The sequence below is a fragment of the Pongo pygmaeus genome, chromosome 4 (genome assembly GCF_028885625.2).
Source record: "Pongo pygmaeus isolate AG05252 chromosome 4, NHGRI_mPonPyg2-v2.0_pri, whole genome shotgun sequence".
Classification (NCBI taxonomy): Eukaryota; Metazoa; Chordata; class Mammalia; order Primates; family Hominidae; genus Pongo; species Pongo pygmaeus.
In genome coordinates, this window is record NC_072377.2 from 186,078,686 (window position 1) to 186,105,517 (window position 26,832).

The 26,832-nt window shown below is 51.8% G+C and overlaps 2 protein-coding genes and 4 non-coding genes across 11 annotated transcripts; 1 reads left to right on the top strand and 5 right to left on the bottom strand.

Annotated features, from left to right (window-relative positions):
* Nucleotides 1-713: 713 nt before the first annotated feature.
* On the bottom strand, nt 714-786 carry TRNAK-CUU (transfer RNA lysine (anticodon CUU)). Its single transcript has one exon. It is a non-coding gene; the product is annotated as a tRNA-Lys (tRNA).
* Nucleotides 787-1,123: 337 nt separating this feature from the next.
* TRNAV-CAC (transfer RNA valine (anticodon CAC)) lies at nt 1,124-1,196 on the bottom strand. Its single transcript has one exon. It is a non-coding gene; the product is annotated as a tRNA-Val (tRNA).
* A 402-nt stretch (nt 1,197-1,598) lies between these two features.
* Nucleotides 1,599-14,483, top strand: TRIM41 (tripartite motif containing 41). Of its 6 annotated transcripts, none has more exons than XM_054487717.2 (8): nt 1,599-3,536; nt 9,418-9,513; nt 11,338-11,568; nt 12,090-12,112; nt 12,313-12,440; nt 12,870-13,051; nt 13,628-13,691; nt 14,050-14,483. In XM_054487717.2, the coding sequence occupies exons 1-8, from the start codon at nt 2,727-2,729 to the stop codon at nt 14,073-14,075; spliced, it is 1,560 nt and encodes a 519-aa protein (XP_054343692.1). In that variant the 5' UTR covers nt 1,599-2,726; the 3' UTR covers nt 14,076-14,483. The 6 variants fall into 6 exon arrangements, with proteins under 6 accessions (XP_054343692.1, XP_054343693.1, XP_054343689.1 ...); XM_054487718.2 differs by having other exon boundaries at nt 12,870-13,045; XM_054487714.2 differs by having other exon boundaries at nt 13,628-14,483.
* Nucleotides 14,484-15,610: 1,127 nt separating this feature from the next.
* On the bottom strand, nt 15,611-25,092 carry RACK1 (receptor for activated C kinase 1). Its single transcript, XM_054487720.2, has 8 exons — nt 22,328-25,092; nt 20,846-21,017; nt 20,171-20,318; nt 18,089-18,184; nt 17,673-17,783; nt 16,720-16,860; nt 16,235-16,345; nt 15,611-15,719 (listed from the first exon to the last, which is right to left on the bottom strand). Exons 1-8 carry the CDS (start codon nt 22,731-22,733, stop codon nt 15,654-15,656), a joined length of 1,251 nt encoding a protein of 416 aa, XP_054343695.2. The 5' UTR covers nt 22,734-25,092; the 3' UTR covers nt 15,611-15,653.
* On the bottom strand, nt 20,486-20,564 carry LOC129037681 (small nucleolar RNA SNORD96 family). Its single transcript, XR_008502911.1, has one exon. It is a non-coding gene; the product is annotated as a small nucleolar RNA SNORD96 family (small nucleolar RNA).
* Nucleotides 21,969-22,036, bottom strand: LOC129037705 (small nucleolar RNA SNORD95). The gene has a single exon (XR_008502932.1). It is a non-coding gene; the product is annotated as a small nucleolar RNA SNORD95 (small nucleolar RNA).
* Nucleotides 25,093-26,832: the final 1,740 nt, after the last annotated feature.

The following is a 26,832-nucleotide window of genomic DNA, read 5'->3' on the forward strand; positions in this document are numbered from 1 at the left end:
AAAGTATTGGGATTACAGGCATAAGCCGCCGCGGCGCATGGCCCGTTTTTATCTTTATTTATGTATGGGGGAAACGTGGAGACTGGTATTTGTGGGGCAACATCTCACAAAAATAGACTCTTAAAATCAAGAGCATAAAAAAGAATATACGAAGACAAGTGTCTCATATGACACAAAGCATCTTTCTTGACAGGGAGTCGAAAGCAGGTCGCAGCGAGACAAACGCGGAATCCTAACCACTAAATCTCCCAGTGAAGTGGGAGTGAATCAGATAGGTTTTGACGCTCACGAACGCCTGGGGTCGTCCTGCGGTCTCACCCCAGTTTCGGTAAACCACATTGTTCCCTCCAGCACAGCAAGTCTCACAGCAAGACGGGGGCAGGCCGTCTGGTAAACAGAAAGTGCTTAATATGTGCTGCCCGTGGGCGAGTGGACTACAGCAAAGGGTCATGCATGCACCATAGCCCGCGGTGCTGGCCTGCAGGAACTGGTCCACAAGTACCCGCCTCTCATTCTTTCTTCGAGAGTTAGCAAGGGTGCAAAGGTGAGAATTCTGCTAGGGGACTTCCACACACGGATCGGAGATCACCACGTTAGTCCAAGTTCTAGCATCCACCGTTGGAGAATCCGCTACCCACTAGGTCTTGGTACAGAGAATACCATTTGTACACTTAGGTAACATGACTTGCCTTAACTTTTCCAAAAGCAAATACCGCCCAACGTGGGGCTCGAACCCACGACCCTGAGATTAAGAGTCTCATGCTCTACCGACTGAGCTAGCCGGGCAGCTATAATTGTTTTCTAACTTTGTCTCTGAAGACGGAGGTTACCCGCAGAGGTGTAAGCACGTTTCCACTGTACAAATACTAAGAAGCGCCTGCGCCTGGCTCTGTTCTAGGCACTAGAGCCGAGGATCTGAAATGTACGGATTCCTGTACATGTGATGGCTGCATAGGCTTCAGAAGGGAAAAGCAAGAGATTAGGTGAAGTGAGACAGCTGAATTTACTTTAGTGCTCTGCTTTAGTTTTGCCCCAGTCCGTGTTCCTCCGAAGCGCAGGGACACACGTCCTTCCTGCCAGGTAAGGCTGGCCTCGGGAGAGTTCTCCTGAACAGACCAAAACGTGTTTCCGCCCGGTTTCGAACCGGGGACCTTTCGCGTGTGAGGCGAACGTGATAACCACTACACTACGGAAACCACCTTGGTTAACCTGCTGCCGGCGTCGTCCTGAAGATACACATGGCTGCGAAGGCCGGGATAGCTCTAGGCAAGCGCCCTGACAGGCCCGGGGACCCCTGCCGCGACCGGCTGAGCGGCGTCCAGGTTCTGGGGCCGGACTTGTCCACCGCAGCCGAGTCCGCAGCTCCTGTAATGGGCTAGCACAGTTCACCCACGAGGGTTCGTGGTTTTTGGCGCGTTTGATCTGACATCCTCAGAGGCCTGACCACCCCCCTAGGAAGCACGACGTACATCTGGAGTTTTCCCGCGAGCCGCCTTGAGAGCAGGGTAAGTTCTGCAGGCCCAGCCCTGGCGTCACGCCGTGTCTGGCACTCACTGGAGATTCTGTACATAAATCATGGCCCCGTCATTTTTCTCGCATCAAACAACATTTATTTATTTATTATGTATCGACATCAAATCTCTATAAAAATAAATTTTAAAGAGCTATTTAAGCATCAAGTATTATTTCTACCGCACAAAGCATCTATTTTTGCAGAGATGCTGTGAGAATGTAGATGTAATGATTCGTCACCACTTCTTCACTGCTGGGCAGTTAGGGAAGTTCATCTAAACCATGAGACAGTGCCCGGTTGGCAGTTTCTACCTTGGATGCGGAACGCCGACTACAGTTGGGGAAGGGTGGGGCGTCTGCGGCCCTACCCGCTAAGCGCTTTCTCAGGCCCCGCCCCCGGTCCGACCCGGACGACCCTCTGAGTCCTCCACAACAAAGTCGTCTGCCTAGAAGGGCCGGAAGTACTTCAGGGCGCGCCGCGGACCCACCCCCTGGCTTCCGGCATCGGCTGTGGGGAGTATCGGCTGCAGTCGGATGTGCCGGGAGGGTAGGATGGCGCCTGGCCGATGCGGTGATAGCACCGAAAGCAGCCGGCCGCCAAGCGCTCCCCCCACCCCCCGAAGTTTCTCCCCAGCGGTGGGGGATGGGGGTAGGCGGTTCCTCTGTTCTTTCTGCGTTCCCCGCGGCCCCGCACCACAGAGACGTGGGCCTCCACCGTCCTAGCCCTCCCGCCCTGTTCTCTAGTGCAGACTAGAGCGTCTCCTCGCCATTTCCTGTCGCCCTGGGGCCCCGCGGGGAAAAAGGGGGAGTAGAGGACAGTAGAGGGAAGTCGCGAGCTTGGGTGGTGTGTAGACGCCGGAAGTGTTGGGAAGAAGGCCGGAAGCTAGGGGCGGGGCCAGGAAGTGAGGGGGGGCGGGGGTTTATGAGGAGTCCAAGAGAGCATTGGGGCAGATTTGCACTCAGAGCCACCTGAGGGACTTGGCGGTGGCTCTCAGCACTGTCCCCTCCCCTCGCAGAGACACGGTTGTCGTTTGGGAGTAGGGAACACTGTGTGGCGGGGTGGGTTGTCGGGAGGACGTCTCTCTGGCTGCTCTTGGGGCGAGGTGTGGAGGGGCAGGGCTGGGGGTGGAGCCGGGTCGCCAGGGCGTCGGTAGGGAAGACCCCCGCCCCTCGCCCCCCCACCGAACCTCTACACTGGCTGGCTGGACACTAAGATGGCTGCCGTTGCCATGACGCCCAACCCTGTGCAGACCCTTCAGGAGGAGGCGGTGTGCGCCATCTGCCTCGATTACTTCACGGACCCCGTGTCCATCGGCTGCGGGCACAACTTCTGCCGAGTTTGTGTAACCCAGTTGTGGGGTGGGGAGGATGAGGAGGACAGGGATGAGTTAGATCGGGAGGAGGAGGAGGAGGATGGAGAGGAGGAGGAAGTAGAGGCTGTGGGGGCTGGCGCGGGGTGGGACACCCCCATGCGGGATGAAGACTACGAGGGTGACATGGAGGAGGAGGTCGAGGAGGAAGAAGAGGGTGTGTTCTGGACCAGTGGCATGAGCAGGTCCAGCTGGGACAACATGGACTATGTGTGGGAGGAGGAGGACGAGGAGGAAGACCTGGACTACTACTTGGGGGACATGGAGGAGGACCTGAGGGGGGAGGATGAGGAGGACGAGGAGGAAGTGCTGGAGGAGGATGAGGAAGAGGATCTAGACCCCGTCACCCCACTGCCCCCGCCTCCAGCCCCTCGGAGGTGCTTCACATGCCCTCAGTGCCGAAAGAGCTTTCCTCGGCGGAGCTTCCGCCCCAACCTGCAGCTGGCCAATATGGTCCAGGTGATTCGGCAGATGCACCCAACCCCTGGTCGAGGGACCCGCGTGACCGATCAGGGCATCTGTCCCAAACACCAAGAAGCCCTGAAGCTCTTCTGCGAGGTAGACGAAGAGGCCATCTGTGTGGTGTGCCGAGAATCCAGGAGCCACAAACAGCACAGCGTGGTGCCATTGGAGGAGGTGGTGCAGGAGTACAAGGTGAGAGAAGTACAGAGAGAAGATGGGAGTTTAGTGGGGGGCGGAGAGGAAGTAAGGGGAGCTGGGAAAAGGAAACATCTCTTCACCCACCAAAGAACCTCATGGTATTGGTGAGCTGAGTTTGCTTATCTAAGCACTTACTGCCGCCCAGGTGGGTTAGAATGAGAAGGATTCTGTACACAGAGCAGATGCAGTGAAGACCACCAGGGAAGGGTGACTTCCTCAAAGCAAATAGAGCAAAGCCGGTGATGCCAGATCAGGTCTCTAGGGCTTTACCAGAAGTCTCGTTTTCTTTCGGGTGAGTCTTAAGTCTGTCCTTGATGGAGACACCTAGAGATGGAAAGAACTGGGGGCTTCAAAGGACAAGAAAAGGCTCAGAAGCAGGAACACAGAGATGACTGCTAGTGTCAGTGTCAGACCCAAATGCCCTGCACTTGCCTCCCAGTGGGTTCCCCACCTACCACGACATGGCTTGGTTCTGTCTTCAAGGACTTTGGTTGGCTCTGTGTCACTCTTATGCACTGACTAGAAAGGAGGAGCTTTTCAGTCAGAAGACCTGGCTCTGCAAGTTGCATTGTCAAATCTTGATTAAGTCTCTGAGTGTCTTTGAACTTTAATTTATCCAGGATTGATAGTTAATATTCGCTGGACATTTATATGTATACCAGGCACTGTACTAGGCACTTTTCATGGACTGTCTCGTTAAAACCCCAACAACACTGAGTTTGATGTTTTCCATTCCCATTTTATAGATGGGGAAACAAAGTCAGAGAGGCTTTAAGTACCATACAGAGGGCCACAGAGCTTCAGTAAGAATTGACTTAGTTATTTACTGGCCCTTCCCCTGGTGTATACTAACAACGCCACCACCATTTGGATGTCTGTTGTTTGACTTTTCTGATTTGACTTTCTTGGAGTCTGATTCTAGTTTGACAAATATCTTGCCCCTACTTCTTATTTTTGATTTGGACATAGGTAAAGGAGATTTGTCTGCAAGGCAGCCAGCAAAAATAGCACTACTTAGTGAAGGACTGGATGGGTTTGAAGCAGTGGGACCAGGAGGAGGAGAGGGTAGCCTCTGTGTGGTCTGCACAGAGCTTTTTTTGTTTTATAACTCATGTTTTCAGACCTTCTCCTGATTCCTGCTGTAACTTCATTTAGGTATTATTTTCGTTACCCCAGTTTCAGAGTTATGTGTCTAGGGCTTCTCAGCTCTGAGTGGTACAGCTAGACAAACCTACATTACCTCGTCGCCAGTAACAATTTCTTCTACAGAGTGATTTTTTTTTTTTTAATTTTTTGAGACGGAGTCTCACTCTGTTGCCCAGGCTGAAGTTCAGTAGCATGATCTTGGCTCACTGCAGCCTTCACCTCCCGGGTTCAAGTGATTCTCCTGCTTCAGCCTCCCGAGTATCTGGGATTATAGGCGCTCGCCACCACACCTGGCTGATTTTTGTATTTTTAGTAGAGATGGGGTTTCACCATGTTGGCCAGGCTGTTCTGAAATTCCTGACCTCAGGTGATCTACCCATGTTGGCCTCCCAAAGTGCTGGGATTACAGACATGAGCCACCGTGCCTGGCTACACAAAGATTGTTAAACCTGCCTGATTGTTGGAATTACTAGGGGAGGTTTTCAGAAATACAGTGGATCCTACCACTAGAGTTTCTGAATCAGTGAGTAGGAGAATATCTTTAAAAAGCCCAGTCTAGCATTGGTAACATTGCCTAGCTGTTAGTCCCTACATTTTTAGCAGAGATTGTGAGGTCCTGTTGTCCTTTCCGTCTCCTCAGTTCCTAATTAACCATACCCATCATATCATGTGTGGTCACTTTGAGAACAGGAACCCAGGCCAAACTATCCATGGGCATTCCACCCCTTCTCTTTCACCTCCCGCTGTAGGACTGCTCCAAGGAGCTTCTGAAACTGGATTTTAATTTGCATTAGTCAAATCTGTTCAATGCCAGCTGCCTGAAAATCCCGTATTAGGTCCTGAAGTAGGTGAGGAATTAAAAAAAAGTCATAATCTCTTTTCTTTTCCCTTTTTTTTTTTTTGAGACAGAGTTTCACTCTTGTTGCCCAGGCTGGAGTGCAATGGCACGATCTTGGCTCACTGCAACCTCTGCCTCTTGGATTCAAGCGATTCTCCTGCCTCAGCCTCCCGAGTAGCTGGGATTACAGTCATGCGCCACCACACCTGGCTAATTTTTTGTATTTTTAGTAGAGACGGGGTTTCTCCGTGTTGGTCAGACTGATCTCGAACTCCTGACCTCAGGTGATCCGCCCACCTTGGCCTCCCAAAGTGCTGGGATTACAGGCGTGAACCACTGCGCCTGGCCATACTCTCTTTTCTTGATCTGTTTACTGCGCTCTGCAATTTGGGAGGCCATATACACGTATTTAATCTGACATTAAGTGATGAGTAAATGTAAATACATAGTTTTATTGTATAGAACTAATATGGGTGCTTCCCTTTCTGACTTAATAGGCTATTTTACAAGTGGGTCATTTATTCTTTTTCTTTTTTTTTTGAGACAGAGTCTCGCTCTGTCGCCCAGGCTGGAGTCCAGTGGCATGTTCTCGGCTCACTGCAAGCCCCACCTCCCAGGTTCACGCCATTCTCCTGCCTCAGCCTCCCAGGTAGCTGGGACTACAGGCGCCTGCCACCACGCCCAGCTAATTTTTTTGTATTTTTAGTAGAGACGGGATTTCACCATGTTAGCCAGGATGGTATTGATCTCCTGACCTTCTGATTCGCCTGCCTCGGCCTCCCAAAGTGCTGGGATTACAGGCGTGAGCACCGCGCCCGGCCACAAGTGGGTTATTTATTCTTTTCAGATATGTACATGCAGTAACCAACAGTAGCTTGGCAAAATGTTTTGTAAAAATTTTTTTTGTTGAATAGGTAATAACACACAAATGATACGTAAATATAGTTCCTGAACAGTTACATGTTTGTTTTGTGTTTTTTGAGACAGGGTCTCGCTCTGGCCAGGCTAGAATGCAGTGGCATGATCATAGCTCACTGCAGCCTTGACCTTCTGGGTTCACGTGATCCTGAGTAGTAGCTGGGACTGGAGGTGTGTGCCATCATGCCCAGCTAATTTTTTTTTTTTTTTTTTTGTAGAGACAGAGTCTTGCTGTGTTGCTCAGGCTGGTCTTGAACCACTGGCCTCAAGCAATCTTCCCATTTTGGCCCCTCAAAGTGCTGGGATTACTGCGTCTGCCCGACAGTTAAATGTTTTGAAAATTGGCCAGGCGCGGTGGCAGGCGCCTGTAGTCCCAGCTACTCGGGAGGCTGAGGCAGGAGAATGGCGTGAACCGGGGGGAGGTGGAGCTCGCAGTGAGCCGAGATCGCACCACTGCACTCCAGCCTGAACGACAGAGCAAGACTCTGTCTCAAGAAAAAAGAAAAAATGTTTTGAGAATTTCTCTTATAACTGGCTGGCTGTGGTGGCTCACGCCTGTAATCCCAGCCCTTTGGGAGGCTGAGGCAGGTGGATCACTTGAAGTCAGGAGTTCAAGACCAGCCTGGCCAACATGGTGAAATTCCGTCTCTACTAAAAATACAAAATTAGCCGGCATGGTGGCATGCGCCTGTAATCCCAGCTACTCGGGAGGCTGCGGCAAGAGAATCGCTTGAACCTGGGAGGCAGAGGTTGCAGTGAGCCAAGACTGTGCTACTGCGTTCCAGCCTGGGCAACACAGTGAGACTCCATCTCAAAAAAAAAAAAAAAAAAAAAAAAAGAAAATACATCTTAAATAGTACTCTGTTTGAATTTGTGCTTATTAATTTTTGTTTTTGTCAGCAATTTAGGGGCCAGGCATGGTGGCTCACACCTGTAGTCCCACTACTTTGGGAGGCAGAGGTGGGCAGATCAATTGAGGGCAGGAGTTAAGACCAGCCTGGCCAACATGGTGAAACCCCACCTCTGCTAAAAATACAAAAATTAGCCAGGTGTGGTGGTGGGCACCTTTAATCTCAGCTACTCGGGAGGCTGAGGCAGGAGAATCGCTTGAACCCAGGAGGTGGATGTTGCAGTGAGCCGAGATGGCACCGCTGCACTCCATTCTAGGCGACAGAGCAAGACTGTCTCAAAAAAAAAAGAAAAAGAAAAACACTAAATGGTAAATTAAGCGTTATAAATTCTGAATTAATGAAGAAATTATTGACTAGAAAAGTAGAAAGTTATATCAGAAGGCCAAATTTTGTGTAGTTCATGCTATTGTCGTGAGTTGACTATAATTCCATTATTACTGTAATTTTGTCTACAACCACTTATCCTGTGCAGCAACTGCCGTTTGCACTCTGGCTTGGTAAACTCTTTAGTTCAGGGGTCATTATCAGGATGTCACTGGCAGCTTAAGGTATAGGGAACAAATGTTAGATAACATTTACTGATCTTCTGCTACATGCCAGGCACTGCACTAAGTGTGCTATCCATGAGGTCCATTCTCTTCTTATTTGAAGCTGAGGAAACTGAAAGCATGGCTTGCCTGAGATCACTTCACTTCCCTCTGGTCTTGATTGGAGTCAGGCTGGAGCTCTCCTACCCTATATTCTCTCTGAAAGAAAAGGAGACAGGCTAGTAGAAGACATAGAAAAGGAAAAGAGCAAATAGGTAGGGCTTATTCCACTCATTCTGGGCTAACAGCCCTTTAAAGAAAAGTATTTGGCTACAAATTGTAGAAACACAGAGCTCATGTGCTTATTGGCTATAACAGTTACAACCTTTGGAAGAGGAGTTTTGGTGTTCTTTCCCATTTAGCAAGTAATTGAGCAGGAGAGAAAGCAGATGAGCAGAAAGAAGCAAAGAAGTTGAAATAAGTAGAGCGTGGGCAGGGACTCTGCAGTGTCCTGGAGGAGGCACACCTGTCATTGGTGCCCTGGGAAGTCATGTATTAGATATTTCTTGGGATCACAGAGGAAGTTGAGGGTGGGGAGGATCAGGGCCATTTTCAGGGAGCTGTTTTAAAGGAAGAATACCTTGGGCCAAGTGGAGAAAGGCACTCCCAGACAGAGGGAACAGCATGGAATTATACTCAGGAAATGACAAGTAATTTTATGTGCTCAAACCTCTTAAGAGTCTGTGTGGAAGACATTGAGTGTAGAGGTGAGGCTGGAAGTGTGGGGTCAATGTTTTGGAAGTGGTGGTGACCCATGGAAGGGTGTTAGCGTAGGAACAAAATCATCAGAAAAGTATTTAGAGAGAAAAGTTCTGGGGAAGATCGCCTGTGAAGGGGAAAGGGACCAAAGGTGAGGGCACCCCTAGAAAGACTCTGGTGTGGGGCTCAAGCCACTTCCCCTCAGCTGTGAGCATGGGAGCTCTCTACTCTTGAGGCTCCCACCTTTAGAGAACACACACAGGGCCGGCCGGGCACGGTGGCTCATGCCTGTAATCTCAGCACTTTGGGAGGCTGAGGTGGGCGGATCACGAGGTCAGGAGATCGAGACCATACTGGGTAACATGGCGAGGTGAAACCACGTCTCTACTAAAAATAAAAAAATTAGCCAGGTGTGGTGGTGGGCGCCTGTAGTACCAGCTACTGGGAAGGTTGAGGCAGGAGAATCGCTTGAATCCGGGAGGTGGAGGTTCCAGTGAGCCAAGATCATGCCACTGCACTGCAGCCTGAGTGACAGAGCAAGACTCTGTCTCAAAAAAAAAGAATACACACAGGGCTTCTGCAGACGTGCACAGAGGGATTGGAGGCTTTTGTCATCATCTGAAAGAAGAAAGTGGAGGAAGGGGTATGATACTCACTTGACACCCATTTTGGGGGGTAGGGATCAGGCTTTGACCCATCTTGCTACAGGGAGGATTGCAGAGGTAGGCTCTGAAGGGCAGGTGCCTCTCCCAGCCCCCACTTTTCTATTTCCTCAGGCCAAACTGCAGGGGCACGTGGAACCACTGAGGAAGCACCTGGAGGCTGTGCAGAAGATGAAAGCCAAGGAGGAGAGGCGAGTGACAGAACTGAAGGTGGGTGAATGTCCTCGACAGGGGCTGATGGGCAGTACAGTCGAGGCAAGGAAGGTAGGGCTTCCCACTCTCACAGGTAGTGACTCGGTCCCCTGAGGAAGGGACAGCTAAGGTCTGGGAGAGGGATAGATGCTTTCCCTAGGTGCTGAGGAGAGCGGGGCCTTAGAGAATCAGGAGGCATGTTCATTCCTGGTTCCAAAATGGAGTGGAAACTGAGGCCTGGATTGGAGGGCCTAGGTGCCTGTCCTAAGGCTGCAGAACAGGCTTTCTACCCGACACCAGAGCCTGAAGGGGGCAAAGCAAAACCCACATAGCAGCCATCAGAGAAGCTGCCGGCCCCAGGATCCATGCAGGCACTGGGCAGAGCAGCCCTGAACATGAGGCGGACACTGTCCTGGGACACTTGCTGTGTCCTGAGAGGGGGCCAGTGTGTTTAAGCTGGGGCAGGATTTAGTGTATGTTAGCATTGCAGAGACCTAATATTTCCTAGTCCAGTGTTTTCTCAGCACACCCCCCCCCCCTTTTTTTTTTTTTTCCATTATTGCTCGCCCTTCTCCAAGGAGTCTTTTAAGATATTTTTTCCATTCCCCACCTCTGGCCTGTTTTCATAACCCCAGCAGGCCCTGCTGGAATGGGCTGGCACTGTGAGCTTCATAGACCAAGCCAGGACCTCCCCTTCTGTCCCTCTTCCCTCCTCCCTTCCCAGCCAGTGCCTGGGCCTTGCCACTACCCAGGGCCCATGCTCACCACCACCTGAACATTAGGGACTTTGCTGCTGGCAACTGCTAGGCACTGAATGGTAGAGTCTTTCTGGGAGTAGGAAGTCATCGTGCTTCTGGCCAGCTGCCCAAGTTGATACTTTTGGGCTCTCCTGGGTATAGAGGTAACAGGATCTGCGTGCCCCTGGCGTAGAGTGAAGCTGACCGTGGCGGCTGTTCCCTCACGCGTCTGGTCAGTTAGGACCCTCCTCTGGCCTGCTACTCACAGCGTCTGCAGCTGATGGTAACTGTGTGAAAAGTGTGCCCACCACCCAGGAAGGGCCATCCCTGGCAAATAGGGTGGGACTGGGCAGGAGTTTTTTCTGTTACAGGATATTAAGTCCCTACATAATATCCTTGATTTTTGCCTCTTAGCCCACAAAGCATAAAAATATTTACTATCTGGACCTTTACAGAAAAAGTTTTTCCGAGTTCTGATCTGGGGCTTTTGGGTGACTTTCTTAAGGTCACTGTGTTTAATGGCGTCAGGACCCTAACTTCATGTTTTGATTTCTGAATTCTTTTATTTATTCATTTCAAAAATTTTTACCAAGTGCCTACTCTGATTGGCACTATGTCAGGGTTCGAGGACACTGGCAAACAGACATTCCTAGTCCCTGCCAGTGGAAGCTCATGGTACAGTGGGGGAAAGGATGTTAACAGTTAGTCATTTAAACACAACGTTTCAATATTATATGTGCCACAGAGAGATACAGTGATATTTGTGGGGATGGTCCCGATTTAGATCTGGAGAGGAGGGAAAGCTTGTCTTGGAATATTTAAGATTGGACCTGAAGGGATGAGTCAAGTTAGGTAGAATCAGGTGGAGAGGAGTGTTCCAGGCAGAGGTTAGTGAGTTTGAGACCACTGTGCTGGGAGCAAGGGGGTGGTATCTGGTAAGGCTGAGAAGTAAGGCTGGTAGGAGATGAGCCTCTTTCCAGGACTGTCTTGGACCTGGGGAGTGTAGGGCTCCTTTGCCTTGCATTGAGAAGTAGTAGTTGCAAAACTGGAGGTTATCTTCCTGTGTGTTGAGGTGGTATCTGCCATCCCCTTTGCACCATTCCAGAGCCAGATGAAGTCAGAGCTGGCAGCGGTGGCCTCAGAGTTTGGGCGACTGACACGGTTTCTGGCCGAAGAGCAGGCAGGGCTGGAACGGCGTCTCAGAGAGATGCATGAAGCCCAGCTGGGGCGTGCAGGAGCCGCGGCTAGTCGCCTTGCAGAGCAGGCCGCCCAGCTCAGCCGCCTGCTGGCTGAGGCCCAGGAGCGGAGCCAGCAGGGGGGTCTCCGGCTGCTCCAGGTGAGCAATGTCCCCTCCCTGTTCCCCCAGCATTCTGTGTTGACTGTCAGGCAGTGCTTACCAAACACCTGTCCAGAGCTGCCTCTTTTCTCTCTGGGAGGAACCCACAATGATTGAACCTGAAGACCAAAAACATGTTTTAAAGCTGGAAACAGAGTTAATGTCGAATGTGGTATGTGTGGCGATTATACCCAGTGAAAAGCATGAAGATTCGGTTGTAGGAGAGGTTTAAATGACAGTTGAGGAAAGGCTTTTTGACAGTGACATCCTGAAAAAGGTGAGCAAGTCGTATTGTGGAAATGACAGTATCCCTGCACACAGCAGGATGAGGCGAGTTAGGGATGGCGAGGCATGGGGTGGTTGAAATGGATGTGTGTTCGTTGAGGGCCGTGAGGGTGCTGCTTCTCCCTTCCTGCTCAAGTTCAGTCTCTGACTGGAGATCGGGGAACGCTGTCCCTGTGCAGCTGACACTCTCTTTATCTCTTTCTCCCTCTCCCTCTTTTTGTTTCTCTTATTCCCAGGACATCAAGGAGACTTTCAATAGGTGTGTTCCCACTCTTTGCCCTTTGTGACCCAGTGGCATCTGGTTCCCTGTCCCTGCTTCTCTTGGGTATCCCTCTCCTCTCCTTCCTTCCCCAGGACCTGAGTTTCCATCTCCTGGACCCTCCTCTCCTTCCCCTCAGCTTTTGCTCTTCCCTCTGGGAATATCATGGTCCCACCCCCTGCCCGGTCCCCTTCCTCCAGGTGTGAAGAGGTACAGCTGCAGCCCCCAGAGGTCTGGTCCCCTGACCCGTGCCAACCCCATAGCCATGACTTCCTGACAGATGCCATCGTGAGGAAAATGAGCCGGATGTTCTGTCAGGCTGCGAGAGGTAGGGAGGTCACCTCCACGACTTTCCTTTGCCTTTCCCTTCACAGACCTGAGACTGGGTCCTGAGGGAACTTGGGCCCCAGGGAAATTGTGGGGGTTGAAATGGAGTAGGATCCAGGCAGCCACTCTGAGGTTGAGGTTTCAAGCCATGAGCAGGTAGTCCTAGTGCAGGCAGGCCTGGAGGGTGGGGTGGGGTGGGGTGGAGTGGCAGGAAGAGCCAGGCTGGGGGAAGACCTGTCAGGTGTCCTAGGAACAAGAGTGAGGAGCAAGATGAGGCTGCAGGAATCTGAGGCTGGCCTCTGGGATAGTGTGGGGAGCTGGATTCAGGGAGGAAGGGGGCAGGAAAGGCCCAATCTGTGGAGTTGGCTGCTGACTGGGGAACAGCCCGTTCCAGCCCTAGTGTATTTGTCCTTCCTCCCTCCCTCCCAAGTGGACCTGACGCTGGACCCTGACACGGCTCACCCGGCCCTGATGCTGTCCCCTGACCGCCGGGGGGTCCGCCTGGCAGAGCGGCGGCAGGAGGTTGCTGACCATCCCAAGCGCTTCTCGGCTGACTGCTGCGTACTGGGGGCCCAGGGCTTCCGCTCTGGCCGGCACTACTGGGAGGTAGAGGTGGGCGGGCGGCGGGGATGGGCAGTGGGCGCTGCCCGTGAATCAACCCATCATAAGGAAAAGGTGGGCCCTGGGGGTTCCTCTGTGGGCAGCGGGGATGCCAGCTCCTCGCGCCATCACCATCGCCGCCGCCGGCTCCACCTGCCCCAGCAGCCCCTGCTCCAGCGGGAAGTGTGGTGCGTGGGCACCAACGGCAAACGCTATCAGGCCCAGAGCTCCACAGAACAGACGCTGCTGAGCCCCAGTGAGAAACCACGGCGCTTTGGCGTGTACCTGGACTATGAAGCTGGGCGCCTGGGCTTCTACAACGCAGAGACTCTAGCCCACGTGCACACCTTCTCGGCTGCCTTCCTGGGCGAGCGTGTCTTTCCTTTCTTCCGGGTGCTCTCCAAGGGCACCCGCATCAAGCTCTGCCCTTGATTATCCTGCCACCCGCAGGGGCCCCTCTGTCAGCACTTGGGGGGCGGGTGGTGGAGGGTGGCCCATAAGTTTGAGGGCTCAAAGGCTCTTCCCACTGTTTGTTACTGTGTTGCTTTCCACTCCCCCTTGACCCCAGGCCCCTGCTTCTCCCTCTAGGAGCCTAAAGAACCCTCCTGGCCTCCAGCTCGGCCTTCTCTCACCTACTATGTCTGTCCAACAGGTCTGCATGGGTCCCTGATAATGAGAACAGCTGCCTGGTCTTCTCTCCCAGTCTGCCTAGCCCAGCCCTGGGACTGGAATTTGAGTAGGGGATGAGGGGAAATTGTAATTTCATTCCTTAACTTCCTTTTCCCCACCCCTGCTCTTCAACCTCTCTATCAGTTGTGAGGCTGGAGGGTTTGGGCAAGGCAACATCCCCATTCCAATTCCATTTTCTGATGCAGATTTTAGCTGAGGGAGTTGGAAGCCATTTGGGGAGGCAGGCTGGGCCAAAGGGTAGAGCTGGGTAATAAATGTCTATTCTCCTGGGGAGGAGGGATTCTAAACTTTCCTTCCGTCCTCAATTTCTACCTCCATAGACCGGCCAGAATTTAGCTTCACTTGAGAGAGATCTGGAATGGTCGCCATGATTGAAACCACGCACCATTACATCACCCAATAAATTATTTCTTCCCCCTTCCCTTTTCCAGCACTCAACCGAGGAGCAAAGCTCATCTCACCCCACACCCCTCCCAGGTCTGCTCACTGCCAGGCTCCTCTCCCCTTTGTTCAGTGGAGCTGGCTTTTCTCCCAGCCCCTTTCCATGCCTTTCATTCCATTTGGCAAGCCCTGAGGGGGAGCCTGGGGACAGGTTTGGGTCCCCAAGAGGAGAGCCTTGGGTATAATCTATTTTTCTAGGAGCCCCTTGCCTTGTCACTTGCAGCTTTCGCCCTCTGCTTTGATGGCTGAGGTGAACTCATGTTCTTTTGGAAAAGGGAAGGCGTGCTGTGGAAATAAAATGTTTATTTGCTTCTCTTGTGAGGTCTGTTCCTTCAGGTGAGGGTGTAACTCAGGATTTCTTCTTTCCCACCCCTGCAGTGAGAAACCACACAACTGAAGTGGTTAGTTGCAGTTAAAGGCATGCTTTGCACCTGTTACCAGGCAGGCTCCTATTTCAACAGGGATGTGGACCCTGCTCCCCATTTTAATATCTTACCTAATTTACTAACTGTTCAGTCTACTTAGATGTTTGCCACACCTAAGTTGAAACTGAAGCCAGAAATGCCTCATCACCATTATAAATTGAGGGGAGTAGGAAGTGGAGGGTGCATATGGGCCTTCAATATGCTGTAGTTGCTTAGTTATCACAGAAAACTACAAGGGCAGTGGGGTCTCAGCCGAATTTTGAGCCATTCTATCCCTGTACTGAGGTTTCTATTGGAAACTGTAATTGTAGTTTAATGACTCACTTGTGGCCTTTCACAAGGCATCTATCCTCATGAATAAAGGGGTTGAGGGCCAGGTTATAGTAGCAGTTGAAATATTTAGTAGGGCCAACTTCATGGTTCTATTTATGAATGCTTCCAGACCAACCACCCCAAAACTTTTAACCCCTGAGGAATAAATTAGTTGTGAGTTAAGTTCTTCTGGTGAGAACTGCCTTGCTTAAAGAATTAAAAACCCTTGACTTTCCTCAAAGACCATGTTGATAGAGACTGCTAACATGAAGCTTAAGTTTTCTGAATTATGTTCAAATCTTTAGAGGAATGAGGATTCATCTTCTACTCTTATGTGTCGGGTTGGACCTGCGGAGTCTGCTTTTTCTAAAAAGTGACTGCAACCACTTTGAAATAATCAGTTCTTTCCCTCCAGACGGTTCCCCAGGTTGAAGGTAGGCCTTGATGATCTGCACCTGGTATGTAGGACGCTGATGGGGTTTAAGTTCAGGGAAACTGCTATGTGACTTCTCAAACATCCCACCTGATACTACCCCAATCTTGAGAACTTAGACTGACAGCTCCCCTTCCCCCTCAAAGCCTTGTTTACTTAGTCCATACCTTGCATCCAGTTCGCTAGTGCAAACTTAATGTGTAAGCAATGTAGATAGGATGGAGCTTTTTTGCGTTTAAGAAAAAAAAAAACCTTCTAAAAGTCAGAAAAGCCAGTTTTTTTTTTTTTATTTGTAAAGCTCTGCCATAAACTTCTAGCGCGTGCCAATGGTCACCTGCCACACTCGCACCAGGTTGTCTGTGTAGCCAGCAAACAGAGTCTGCAGGGGAGAAATGACAGTGACAGGTCAGGCTGGCATAAACTCTGCAGTCTCACTAGATTCAGCCAAGTGGCTTTTTTTGAGATGGTCTTGCTCCAATGTCTAGGCTGGAGTGCAGGGGTGCGATCCTGGCTCACTACAGCCTTGAGCCCCTGCAGTTCAAGAGATCCTCCCACCTCAGCCTCCAGTAGGCATGTGCCACAATGCTGGGGAGACTCTAAGAAACCGCTTTCATTTTAACAGCCAGATTGTAAGTGGTGGTTATGTATTCCTTGTGGAAGAAACAGGTGGTGATAAGGCTCTAGACATTTGAAAAGTGGTCAGATTAATTAAGGCATTAATTGAAGGCTGACAGCCACTGCGTTCCACATCAGTCTTCCCTCTGATGCAGAAACACATTCACTGGCATGGCAAACTAGGGCATCCTCATCAACCTGGCTTGTCATTTCACTTTATGCCAAAGAGGGAGAAAATTAACTGGAAGCAGAGTCACCTGAGAGGACAGACCCACTTACCTGGCCATCAGCAGACCAGGCCAGGGAGGTGCACTGGGGTGGTTCTGCCTTGCTGCTGGTACTGATAACTTCTTGCTTCAGTTCATCTACAATGATCTTTCCCTCTAAATCCTGGGGAACAGGGCAAAAGCAACCTTAAGACTTACCAATCAGAATCCCCTCTTAAAAGCCCCTCAAGATTCTCAAGTTAAAAAGGGATGATTTTGCTCCCTGGGGTTCATGTATCAATGCCTAGATGCATTTTTAGTTGCCACTAGTGGAAGGATGGTTTGCTACTGACATCTAGAAGCTGGAAATGCTGCTAAACATCCTGAAATGTACAGGACTGCAGACCACAACAGAGATACCCAGACCAAAATGTCAATTATGTGGAGGTTGAGAAAGCTTAGCTCCCAGGTGGGAGTCAGATGGCATATGTAGTAACCAAAACATTGTCAGGGCTCAGAGTGCGGCCAGGTACCCAGTCAACTGTAACCTATACTCACCCAGATCTTGATGCTGGGGCCTGTGGCAGCACACAGCCAGTAGCGGTTAGGGCTGAAGCACAGGGCGTTGATGATGTCCCCACCATCTAGCGTGTAAAGGTGTTTGCCTTCGTTGAGATCCCATAACATGGCCTGGCCATCCTGGACACAGGTAAGGTAAATCAGGACACTGTGACCTCTTCCAGATGTTAATCCTGCCCATCTCAAGATTCTGTCAGAATCAATTCTTACCTTTCCTCCATTACCCCAGGCTTCTTTGAAAGCTAATGACTCAAGTACCAATTTGTCTCTGTATACCTTTCTTTTAACATAAGACCTTACCAACCCCATCAAAAAACCCCTCCCAACTTACATAAATCACTCCAATCATTTCTGAAAACCAGGATCCCAATCTCAATTGCTTCAAGAAACCAACTTTAGGCCGGGTGCGACGGCTCATGCCTGTAATCCCAGCACTTTGGGAAGCCGAGGTGGGCGGATCACTTGAGGTCAGGAGTTCAAGACCAGCCTGGCCAACATGGTAAAATCCTGTCTCTACTAAAACACAAAAATTACCCAGGAATGATGGCGGGTGTCTGTAATCCTAGCTACTCAGGAGGCTGAGATGGGAGAATTGCTTGAACCCGGGAGATGGTTGCGGTGAGCCGAGATCGCGCCACTGCACTCCAGCCTTGGCGGCCGAGTGAAACCCCGTCTCAAAAAAAAAAAAGAACAACAAAACAACAGAAAAAACCCAGGCATATAGAAAATAATCTTTTTCTTCCAGATGGTATGCCTTAACTGTCATTTGCTGAAAGTAATCTTTGGAAACATATTCTCAGATTGCCATTATCTCATTATCCTCCTAAAACCATCTTGGCAAACGTTTGCCATTTTATGTTAGAGACGCTGGCTAAGTGCTCCTTCCATGACGCTGTCTTCCACTGAGTAGGAGACGCCTTGTCCCCAAATACCTTGCCTCCAGAAGCACAGAGGGATCCATCTGGAGAGACAGTCACCGTGTTCAGATAGCCTGTGTGGCCAATGTGGTTGGTCTTCAGCTTGCAGTTAGCCAGGTTCCATACCTGCATAGACGTGCGGTTGACAGGTGAACATCCTAGCTCTTGATGAGCTAGGGTCATGCCCAACAAAAAAGGGCTTGGCACTTCTGGATACAGTAGCCATTTCTCATTCAGTAACATGTCCTGGCCACTTCACGTTAGATTATAACACATATCCAATGCAGTGTGCTTACAAGGGACATCAGACCATGTGACAAGAGAAAGAGTCAACTGAGGGAATCTGTAAAGCTTTCCACAGGACTTGGAGTGTATGACCACCTGGGAGCACACCCTGACTGGTAAAGCCCCTGCCTTGGCTTGAAGCTCACCTTGACCAGCTTGTCCCAGCCGCAGGAGACGATGATAGGGTTGCTGCTGTTGGGTGAGAAGCGGACACAAGACACCCACTCTGAGTGGCTCTCATCCTATAGAAGATGAAAAGGAAATAAGGGCAAACAGTCCTATCCCATGAAATGCTAGACCCCCCAGCCCCACCCCTCAGTAGGATGATGGCTGGTAGCACCTTTCAAAAACCGAGAACCCAAACCTTTAAGCTCAACAGAATCCCTTTAGATTCCAGACAAGAAAATTTTTTTAAAATTTAGAGATGGCGGCTGGACACAGTAGCTCATGCCTCTAATCCCAGCACTTGGGGAGGGCGAGGTGAGTGGATCACCTGAGGTCATGAGTTTGAGACCAGCCTGGCCAAAATGGTGAAACCCTGTCTCTACCAAAAATACAAAAACTAACCGGGTGTGGTGGCGGGTGCCTGTAATCCCAGCTACTGGGGAGGCTCAGGCAGGAGCATTGCTTGAACCCAGGAAGCGAAGGTTGCAATGAGCCAAGATTGTGCCATTGCACTCCAGCCTGGGCAACGAACAAGTGAAACTTCATCTCAAAAAAAAAAAAAATAATAATAATAATAATAATAATAATGATAGGGCCCGGTGCGGTGGCTCACGCCTGTAATCCCAGCACTTTGGGAGGCCAAGGCGGGTGGATCACGAGGTCAGGAGATCAAGACCATCTTGGCTAACACGGTGAAACCCCGTCTCTACTAAAAATACAAAAAATTAGCCAGACGTGATGGCAGGCGCCTGTAGTCCCAGCTACTCGGGAGGCTGAGGTAGGAGAATGGCATGAACCCGGGAGGCAGAGCTTGCAGTGAGCCGAGATCGCACTACTGCATTCCAGCCTGGGTGACAGAACGAGACTGTCTCAAAACGAAACAAAACATAATAGTAGTCATAAGGCCGGGCACGGTGACTCATGCCTGTAATCACAGTACTTTGGGAGGCTGAGGCGGGCGGATCATCTGAGGTCAGGAGTTTGAGACCAGCCTGGCCAACATGGTGAAACCCCGTCTCTACTAAAAATACAAAAATTAGCTGGGCATGGTGGCACACGCCTGTAATCTTCTTCTCAGACACCCAACCATCGGCTTCTGAGCTGCAGCAACTCCCTCTCACCTTTTCACCGCCCCTAACCCATCCCCAAATCCCCGATCCAGCCCCAAATCCTCGATCCAACCTCCAATCTGCGATCCCAAATCTGCGATCTAGCCCAGAATCCATCTCAAAAAAGAAAAAAATAAATAACTTTTTTTTTAATAGATGGGGTCTCACTATGTTGGCCAGGCTGCTCTCCTGTCCTCAAGCAATCCTCCCACCTTGGTCTACCAGAGAGCTAGGATTACAGGCGTGAGCCCAGCCCAGCCAAGACTTTAAAAAAGCAAAGACAGCGGGGGATGGTGGCTCACGCCTGTAATCCCAGCACTTTGGGAGGCTGAGGCAGGCAGATCACCTGCGGTTGGGAGTTCAAGACCAGCCTGACCAACATGGAGAAACCCCGTCTCTACTAAAAATACAAAACCGGGCATGGTGGCGCATGCCTCTAATCCCAGCTACTTGGGAGGCTGAGGCAGGAGAACTGCTTGAACCCAGAAGGCGGAGGTTGTGGTCAGCCGAGATCACGCCATTGTATTTCAGCCTGGGCAACAAGTGAAACTGTCTCTGAGAAAAAAAAAAAAAGGCAAAGATAGACAGGCCGTGGGGGCTCACTCCTGTAATCCCAGCACTTTGGGAGGCTAAGGCAGGCAAATCGCCTGAGCCCAGGAATTTGAGACCACCCTGGGCAACATGGTGAAACCCCGTCTCTACTAAAACACAAAAAAATTAGCTGGGCATGGTGGCTGTGCACCTGTAGTACCAGCTACTCAGGAGACTGAGGCACCAGAATCGCTTGAGCCCGGGAGGCAGAGGTTGCAGTAAGCCGAGATTGCGCCACTGCACTCCAGCTTGGGCGACAGAGTGAGACTGTCGCGCAAAAAAAAAAAAAAAAACAAAAGGCAAAGGTTAAGAGGGTGGGAGAGATCCTTGGAGATGTGCTCTTTGGCCATGGCCTCACTTTACCTGGACAGTGTATTTGCACACACCCAGGGTATTCCATAGCTTGATGGTTTTATCTCGAGATCCAGAGACAATCTGCCGGTTGTCAGAGGAGAAGGCCACACTCAGCACATCCTTGGTATGGCCCACAAATCGCCTCGTGGTGGTGCCCCTGAAAAGGAGGACTTTGTCATTCTCATTCAACGGTCAGACTGATTTCCTGGGCTTTGTCTCTGTCTCATTGCATCACTCACACAACCCTGGATTTGGCTCTGATCACAGAGCCAAGCGACTGAGTATATGAAAGAGAAAAGCCAAGTGACTGAGCATGTGACAGAGAATCCCTTCAGAATTGCAGGACATGTCCTCACTCCCACTTGGGGATTGGCTGACAATGTCATCTGTCATCACCAGGACCCTCTAATTCCACCTGCCAATTACCTGAGCTTTCAAGGTAAAACATGTTCAAACTGCTGCCCACTCAGAACTGTTGCACCTGGCAAAAACGTTCAGCCACACTCCTCAGCAATGCTGAGTAACTTATTTAAAGTGACGGAGGCCAAACAACTTCTGTAGGTGCGCTCTGCTTTCCAGTTCCCAAATGGACTGGATGTCCCCTGGGAAACCAGCCAATTGCATCCACCTCATTTCTGCCCAGGTTTTTCCCAAGGCCCCAGAGCTAAGTGAGCAGCTACTTGCGTTGTGAGATCCCAGAGGCGCAGGGTTCCATCCCAGGATCCTGAGAGGGCAAACTGGCCATCTGAGGAGATAACCACATCACTAACAAAGTGGGAGTGACCCCGCAGAGCACGCTGTGGAATTCCATAGTTGGTCTCATCCCTGGTCAGTTTCCACATGATGATGGTCTTATCTAAAGGAGGTAAAACAGAAGAAAAACCAGTGAGGAACCCGCAGCCCGTTTGTTAACACACTGGATAATTCACTAAGTGTCAAGGTCATGAGTGGGTTAACAACAACTAAGGACGCATGGAAACAACAGACAACAAGAGCAGTTACAGACCAGGACTGAGTAGCTCTATTCCAGACTAAAAACGCACGTAGAGGTAAACTGTACCCTGATAACTTTTTTTTTTTGAGATGGAGTCTCGCTTTGTCGCCCAGGCTGGAGTGCAGTGGCATGATCTCGGCTCACTCCAACCTCCACCTCCCGTGTTCAAGCAATTCTCCCGCCTCAGCCTCCCAAGTAGCTGGGATTACAGGCACCTGCCAGCACGTCTGGCTAATTTTTTAACTAGAGATGCGGTTTTACCATTGGCCAGGCTAGTCTCTAACTCCTGATCTCAAGTGTTCCACCCGCCTCTGCCTTCCAAAGTGCTGGGATTATAAGCGTGAGCCACCGCGCCCGGCCTGTATCCTGAGAACTTAATTTAGGTGCCAGAAATACAGACACCCTTTCCTGAAACTCAGACGAACTCAACAGCCACTTTGTGTCTTCTCTGCAACCGAATGCACAGCAGTTTGTGGCTGTAGAGTAGCTGGGGCGTCCTATGCCTACCTCTGAGGGCCGACAGAAATGTAGTAATGAATGCTGGAAAAGCCACTTCAGGCGCTACAGGATTGGATGCTTCTACTGAAACCTGTCCCACTCAACAAATTTTACGATTAACAGCCAGACATGATTCAAAAGTCAGACAATTCTTAACAGTTTAGGAGCAAAGCGGAAGCACAAGAAGCGTCTAAACGCAGTCAGGAACACAGGGATAGGGACGGGGAGAACCAGGGGCAGAAAAAGTAGGCCGAGACTTGAGCCACGAGGTCCTCTGGAGTCCACCCGCCTCCCCACGAGCCTTGGGCCGGGCGGCAGCTCAGAAACAGCCTCTGGATTTCAGCACCGACACTCAGATGGCATGTTGGGGTCATCACCGCCCCGCCCGGCCCGTAGGCCCCCGGCCACGCTACGAAGGGGAAGGCAAAAGATATTTTAAAAGTTTCCAACTCTCTAACCCTCCTAGCAGCTGCCAGCTGATCTACATCTAGGTTCTCATCTGCAATGTGGTTCGCCCGGGTTGAGGCCTAGGCTCGGGTCCGCACGCCCCAATTCACAATGGGGCAGAGAAGTCTGTCAGTCCCCGCCAACTCGCGCGCCACCGGCCTGCCACACGACACGCGGAATCCCCCAGCCCTGCAACCTCGGGTCCTGAAAACTACCTTAGTCCGTACCTCGAGAGGCGGAGAGGATCATGTCCGGGAACTGCGGAGTAGTAGCGATCTGGGTTACCCAGCCGTTGTGGCCCTTGAGGGTGCCACGAAGGGTCATCTGCTCAGTCATGGCGGCGGCGAGCGCGTGTGTCGCTGCAGCGACGAGGATGGCACTGGATGGCTTAGAAAAACTAGCACCACAACCGCTCCCGCCGCCGCCTTGCAGTGAAAGAGAGAAAAGCCCCCCGCCGGAACCGGAAATACCCGCTCGACCATGCAAAATGGCGAGCCCCATGATACACTTCTGCTCAAGATGGCGGCGCCATGTAATGCAAAAGGCAGAGGGAAATTGCACGGCATCACAGTCCCGTCTTCCGTACAACAAAATCTGACTGCAGTTTACAAATACGCTCTGAAACAAGCACATTCAAGTGTTTAAAAAGGCTTCTCAGGGATGACGCAGAGCGAGAAGCGAAAGAGGTGAAGTGTACGGCACATTCCCATGAGGACCGCCTGGCTGCTTCCCCGCCCCTATGTGGCATAGCTCGAGCTCCGCCTGCTCCACTTGGTGCGGGGAGGGTTGACGGGGCAACCCCAGGGGAGCTTAATTTTCAGTTCACTATCGTGGGTAACGATGGGCAATTTAAAAAGTAGAGTATTAAAATGTTAAAAATAAACTTTAAAACTGTGCTTCCGGAGGGTGTTCTCCCCTCAAGAGGTTTTTGTTCTGATGCACACCAACTCCGGAAGGACTTAGTCCAGGCTGGACTAAGGCAGGAGAGGGTTACTCTGGATGCACTAAAAATTGGTCTCTTTTTCCCGGGCGCGGTGGCTCATGCCTGTAATCCTACCACTTTGGGAGGTCGAGGCGGGTGGATCACTTGAGGTCAGGAGTTCAAGACTAGCCTGGCCAATATGATGCAACCTCTTTCCAAATGAATAAATAAATAAAAATAAAATTAGCCAGGCGTGGTGGCGGGTAATCCCAGCTACTCGGGAGGCTGAGGCAGGAGAATCCCTTGAACCTGGGAGGCGGAGGTTGCAGTGAACCGAGATCGCGCCACTGCACTCCAGCCTGGGCAGCAGAGCGAGACTCCGACTCAAATAAATAAATACATACATACAATAAAATAATAAAGTAAAAATTGCCCTGTGTGTTGCTAGACTGCCAATCCGTTCCTGCCTAGGCCAGAACACGGGAAGCTCTCGCAGAAACGGAAATGCCCAAAGGAGGACCTTAAGGTTCTGATTTCTGGGGACATCTAGTGGAAAGCTCTCTCTGGGCCCAGTCAGCGTACACAAAAGCCCAGGGGTCTGGGGGTCCAACTGTGCCCTGAAGGACGTGCCCAGACAGGGAAGCGGTGGAACACAGATACCTAACTGTCCTTCTGCCTTCCGCTTGACCGCAGGAATTTAAATAAGTAATGGCTCCCATTCTCACCCATCTCTGACTATAAGAGACAGTATTGGCACCATGTTTATTCAAGTAGTTTTAAACAGGGGCACAGATCAGGATGATAGCAGCCACCAACATCTATGCAAAATAAAGGGGGCATTATACCTAAGTATATACTTTTCTATTTGTAACATCTGTCAACTTCCGTTTCTCATCCGTGAAATGAGATTGGAAATAATATTAGTATCTACATTACATGGTGGTGTGGAAAGTAAAGAAGCAAATGTAAAGCACCCTGAACAACGTCTGGCAGAGTAAATGTTGTGAAACTTAACACCTCTTGGGTGCCAGGCCTTATTTTAGGTCTTGGGAACACAGCTGTGAACAAGACAGAGGGGGGACCCTGGTTTGTTTTATTTTCAGTTTACTTCCTACGGTATGCGAAGAGGGGAGAACATTGGAGCAGAGACACGGAGAGAGCCCTGCGGGTATATGGGAGAATAATGTTCCTGTGGAGGGAAGTCAAATGCGGGAAAATATTTCAATCGGAGGGAAGAGTTAGTGCCAACGTACTGAGCTGGAGTGTGGAGGGGCTGAGGACAGAGTAGGGAAATGGAGGGTGCAGTTAACCTAGGGCCTTGAAGGCCTGGAGAAGAACCTTGGCAATGTCTGCTAGAAAGCCTGCGTAAAGGCAGAAGACAGGCGAGGGACGGTGGCAGAGCTGCCGGAGGCTGTAGATGCCCAGGTGTGCAGAGAAGGCCAGGATCCCTCCCTGAAACAGCTTGCTCGCCTGGTCCTTTGCAGGTTCCCCTGCCTTCCGCCGCAGTCTCCCTTGGGCTCTCCGGGACGTTGTCCTGGCTATGGTCCTCCGCAGCCTGTGGACCATCCTAAGGCTCCAGGTTTGTACATCACCTGCCTCCTTGGCACCCCCAGCTGACTGACTGTTCTTTCGCTTTTCCAATACGGGACTCAATCCCTACCCAGGTGATTGTGGTGGTCGTGGAAGACCCCTGCCTTCACCCTCCCCCTAACCAGCTTGCTGCCCCCCACTCGGGTCACGCCAGCGCCTCCCTGAGCCCTCGGGCACAAATAGGTGAACGACCACACCCGCCTCCCGCTGTGGACTGAGAATCGCGGTGCGAGGGGTTCCCGGGTTAGGGACCTAAAACGCCGAGGAGTTCCAATTTGTCCTCGAGAACACGTGGTTTCTCCATTCCCGGCCGCCAACAGCACTAGATCACAGTTATATTTTTTTCCTTTCGCGAAACCTCATTCGGTTCTCTTTTTCTTAAACGTTCCACAGGGAGTCCAGGTTTAACACGAACCTCACTCCAGGTCCCCTACCCACGCCCGAGGAAAAGACCTTGAAGCGCCGCGGGTCCCTGTCCCGGAAGCGGGAGGTTGCCACGTCGACCCGACCCCACCCCACCCCACCCCGCCCCGCCCCGCCCCGCCCCGCCCCGCCCCGCCCCGCCCCGCCCCGCCCCGCCCCGCCCCGCCCCGCCCCCTTTCCCGCTCCGCCCCGGCCGAGTCCTCTTTCCCGCTCCGCCCCGAGGCCGCCCTCTTTTCTTGCCTCGCGAGACCCAGACCGAGACCTCGGCAATGCTCCCGCCTCCTGCCGGCGTCTCCCAGCCCGGTTCTTTTTCACTAAAAATTGGCGATTCTGGCAGCGCCCCTCCTATGGGGCCTTGGGGGCAATAGGGGTTTTGTCTTAGAGCCCGTGTGGACCAGGATGGCGATGGCAGTCCGAGGAGAGGGAGGGCTGACTGTATGGTTGGACTTCCGAGGACCAGACCCTGCAGGATTCGGCCTTTCCCTTTGGAGTTTTCCTCCAAGCCCCTCCGTCCCTCCCAGGGGATGCCCGCAGGCCACAGTGGTCACTGAAGGTCAACCCTGAGCCGAAGGAGAAGTGGCCTCGACCCCGGGGACCCCTTCAGGTGTAGCTTGAGGGGGAACGGATGCCTTTCCCGTTGGGCACCCAGCTGTGGCAGTGCCCCGTCCTCGCCCAGCTCCCGGCATAGGCATGCGCTCTGGGCCGGGGCCGGGCCCCCCGCCTCTCCAGGAGGAATCGCTGGGTTGACTCTGGGTCAGCAAAGGGAGCCCGGCCCCTTCTAGCGGGGGGACGTCCTGCAGCCGCTGGAGGAGGCTGAGTCACGCTCTTCCCACCAGAAGTCTACCTGTGCCTGCGCCCGCCGGGCCTGCAGGCCTCTTCCTTCTCATCCAGGGGGCCTCTTCTCCAGCCTCACGGAGGTGGGAAGCTTGCTGGAGGCCCCCACCTGCCTTTTGGGGAAGACCCCAAGGCTGGCCCACGCCCTGCTGGCAGGACCCTTCCTGACTGGGTCCACCGTTCCTCTGGGTCTCACCACTTCTCCAAGCCCCTGGGCTGCTTCCTCTCTCCCGTGTCTGGGACCCCAGAGGCACCACTTCCATTCCATACAAGGTAAGAGTCCCAAGAAGAGGCCAGGCACGGTGGCTCACGCCTGTAATCCCAGCACTTTGGGAGGCCGAGGCGGGCGGATCACGAGGTCAGGAGATCGAGACCATCCTGGCTAACACAGTGAAACCCGTCTCTACTAAAAATACAAAAAACTAGGGTGTGGTGGCGGGCGCCTGTAGTCCCAGCTACAGGCTGAGGCTGAGGCAGGAGAATGGCGTGAACCCGGGAGGCGGAGCTTGCAGTGAGCCGAGATCGCGCCACTGCACTCCAGCCTGGGTGACAGAGAGAGGCTCCGTCTCAAAAAAAAAGTCCCAAGGAGAAATTGGAGAGGCTCTCCTATGAAAGGCCATCTCACCATTCCTTTTCTGAGAGGAGTCCACAGGACCTGTACAGTTGGAAGCAGCCCCTCAGGCTTCCCTGCCAGAGGCCCTTTTCTCCAGGAGCAGATGCATCCATCCCCTCCTGCCAGCATTCCAGACCCTGGAGGGCTTGTGGGGTGGCAGGTTTTCCCTTGAATGCTGAGGTGAGGCTGAGGGAAAGGTGCGTGGCCAGGACCAGAGGGTCTGCTGACTGCCAGCTAAAACTCTGGGCAGGAGGCTTTCCCACATACTTTAAGATGATGACCAAAATCTTTACTGTCTCCTTGCAAAATCCGTGTGGCTTCCTCTGGCATGTCCCATACTCTTGTGTTTG

Coding starts and splice junctions, on each gene's coding strand:
- RACK1 (XM_054487720.2), bottom strand. CDS start 22,733: ATGTGCTTGTTTCAGAGCGTATTTGTAAACTGCAGTCAGATTTTGTTG. Junction 20,319..20,845: donor CGCCTCTGGGATCTCACAAC/GCAAGTAGCTGC, acceptor CCTCCTTTTCAG/GGGCACCACCACGAGGCGAT. Junction 16,346..16,719: donor GCCCCAGCATCAAGATCTGG/GTGAGTATAGGT, acceptor CCTGTTCCCCAG/GATTTAGAGGGAAAGATCAT.
- TRIM41 (XM_054487713.2), top strand. CDS start 2,727: ATGGCTGCCGTTGCCATGACGCCCAACCCTGTGCAGACCCTTCAGGAG. Junction 11,569..12,089: donor GGGGTCTCCGGCTGCTCCAG/GTGAGCAATGTC, acceptor TCTTATTCCCAG/GACATCAAGGAGACTTTCAA. Junction 12,441..12,869: donor GTTCTGTCAGGCTGCGAGAG/GTAGGGAGGTCA, acceptor CTCCCTCCCAAG/TGGACCTGACGCTGGACCCT.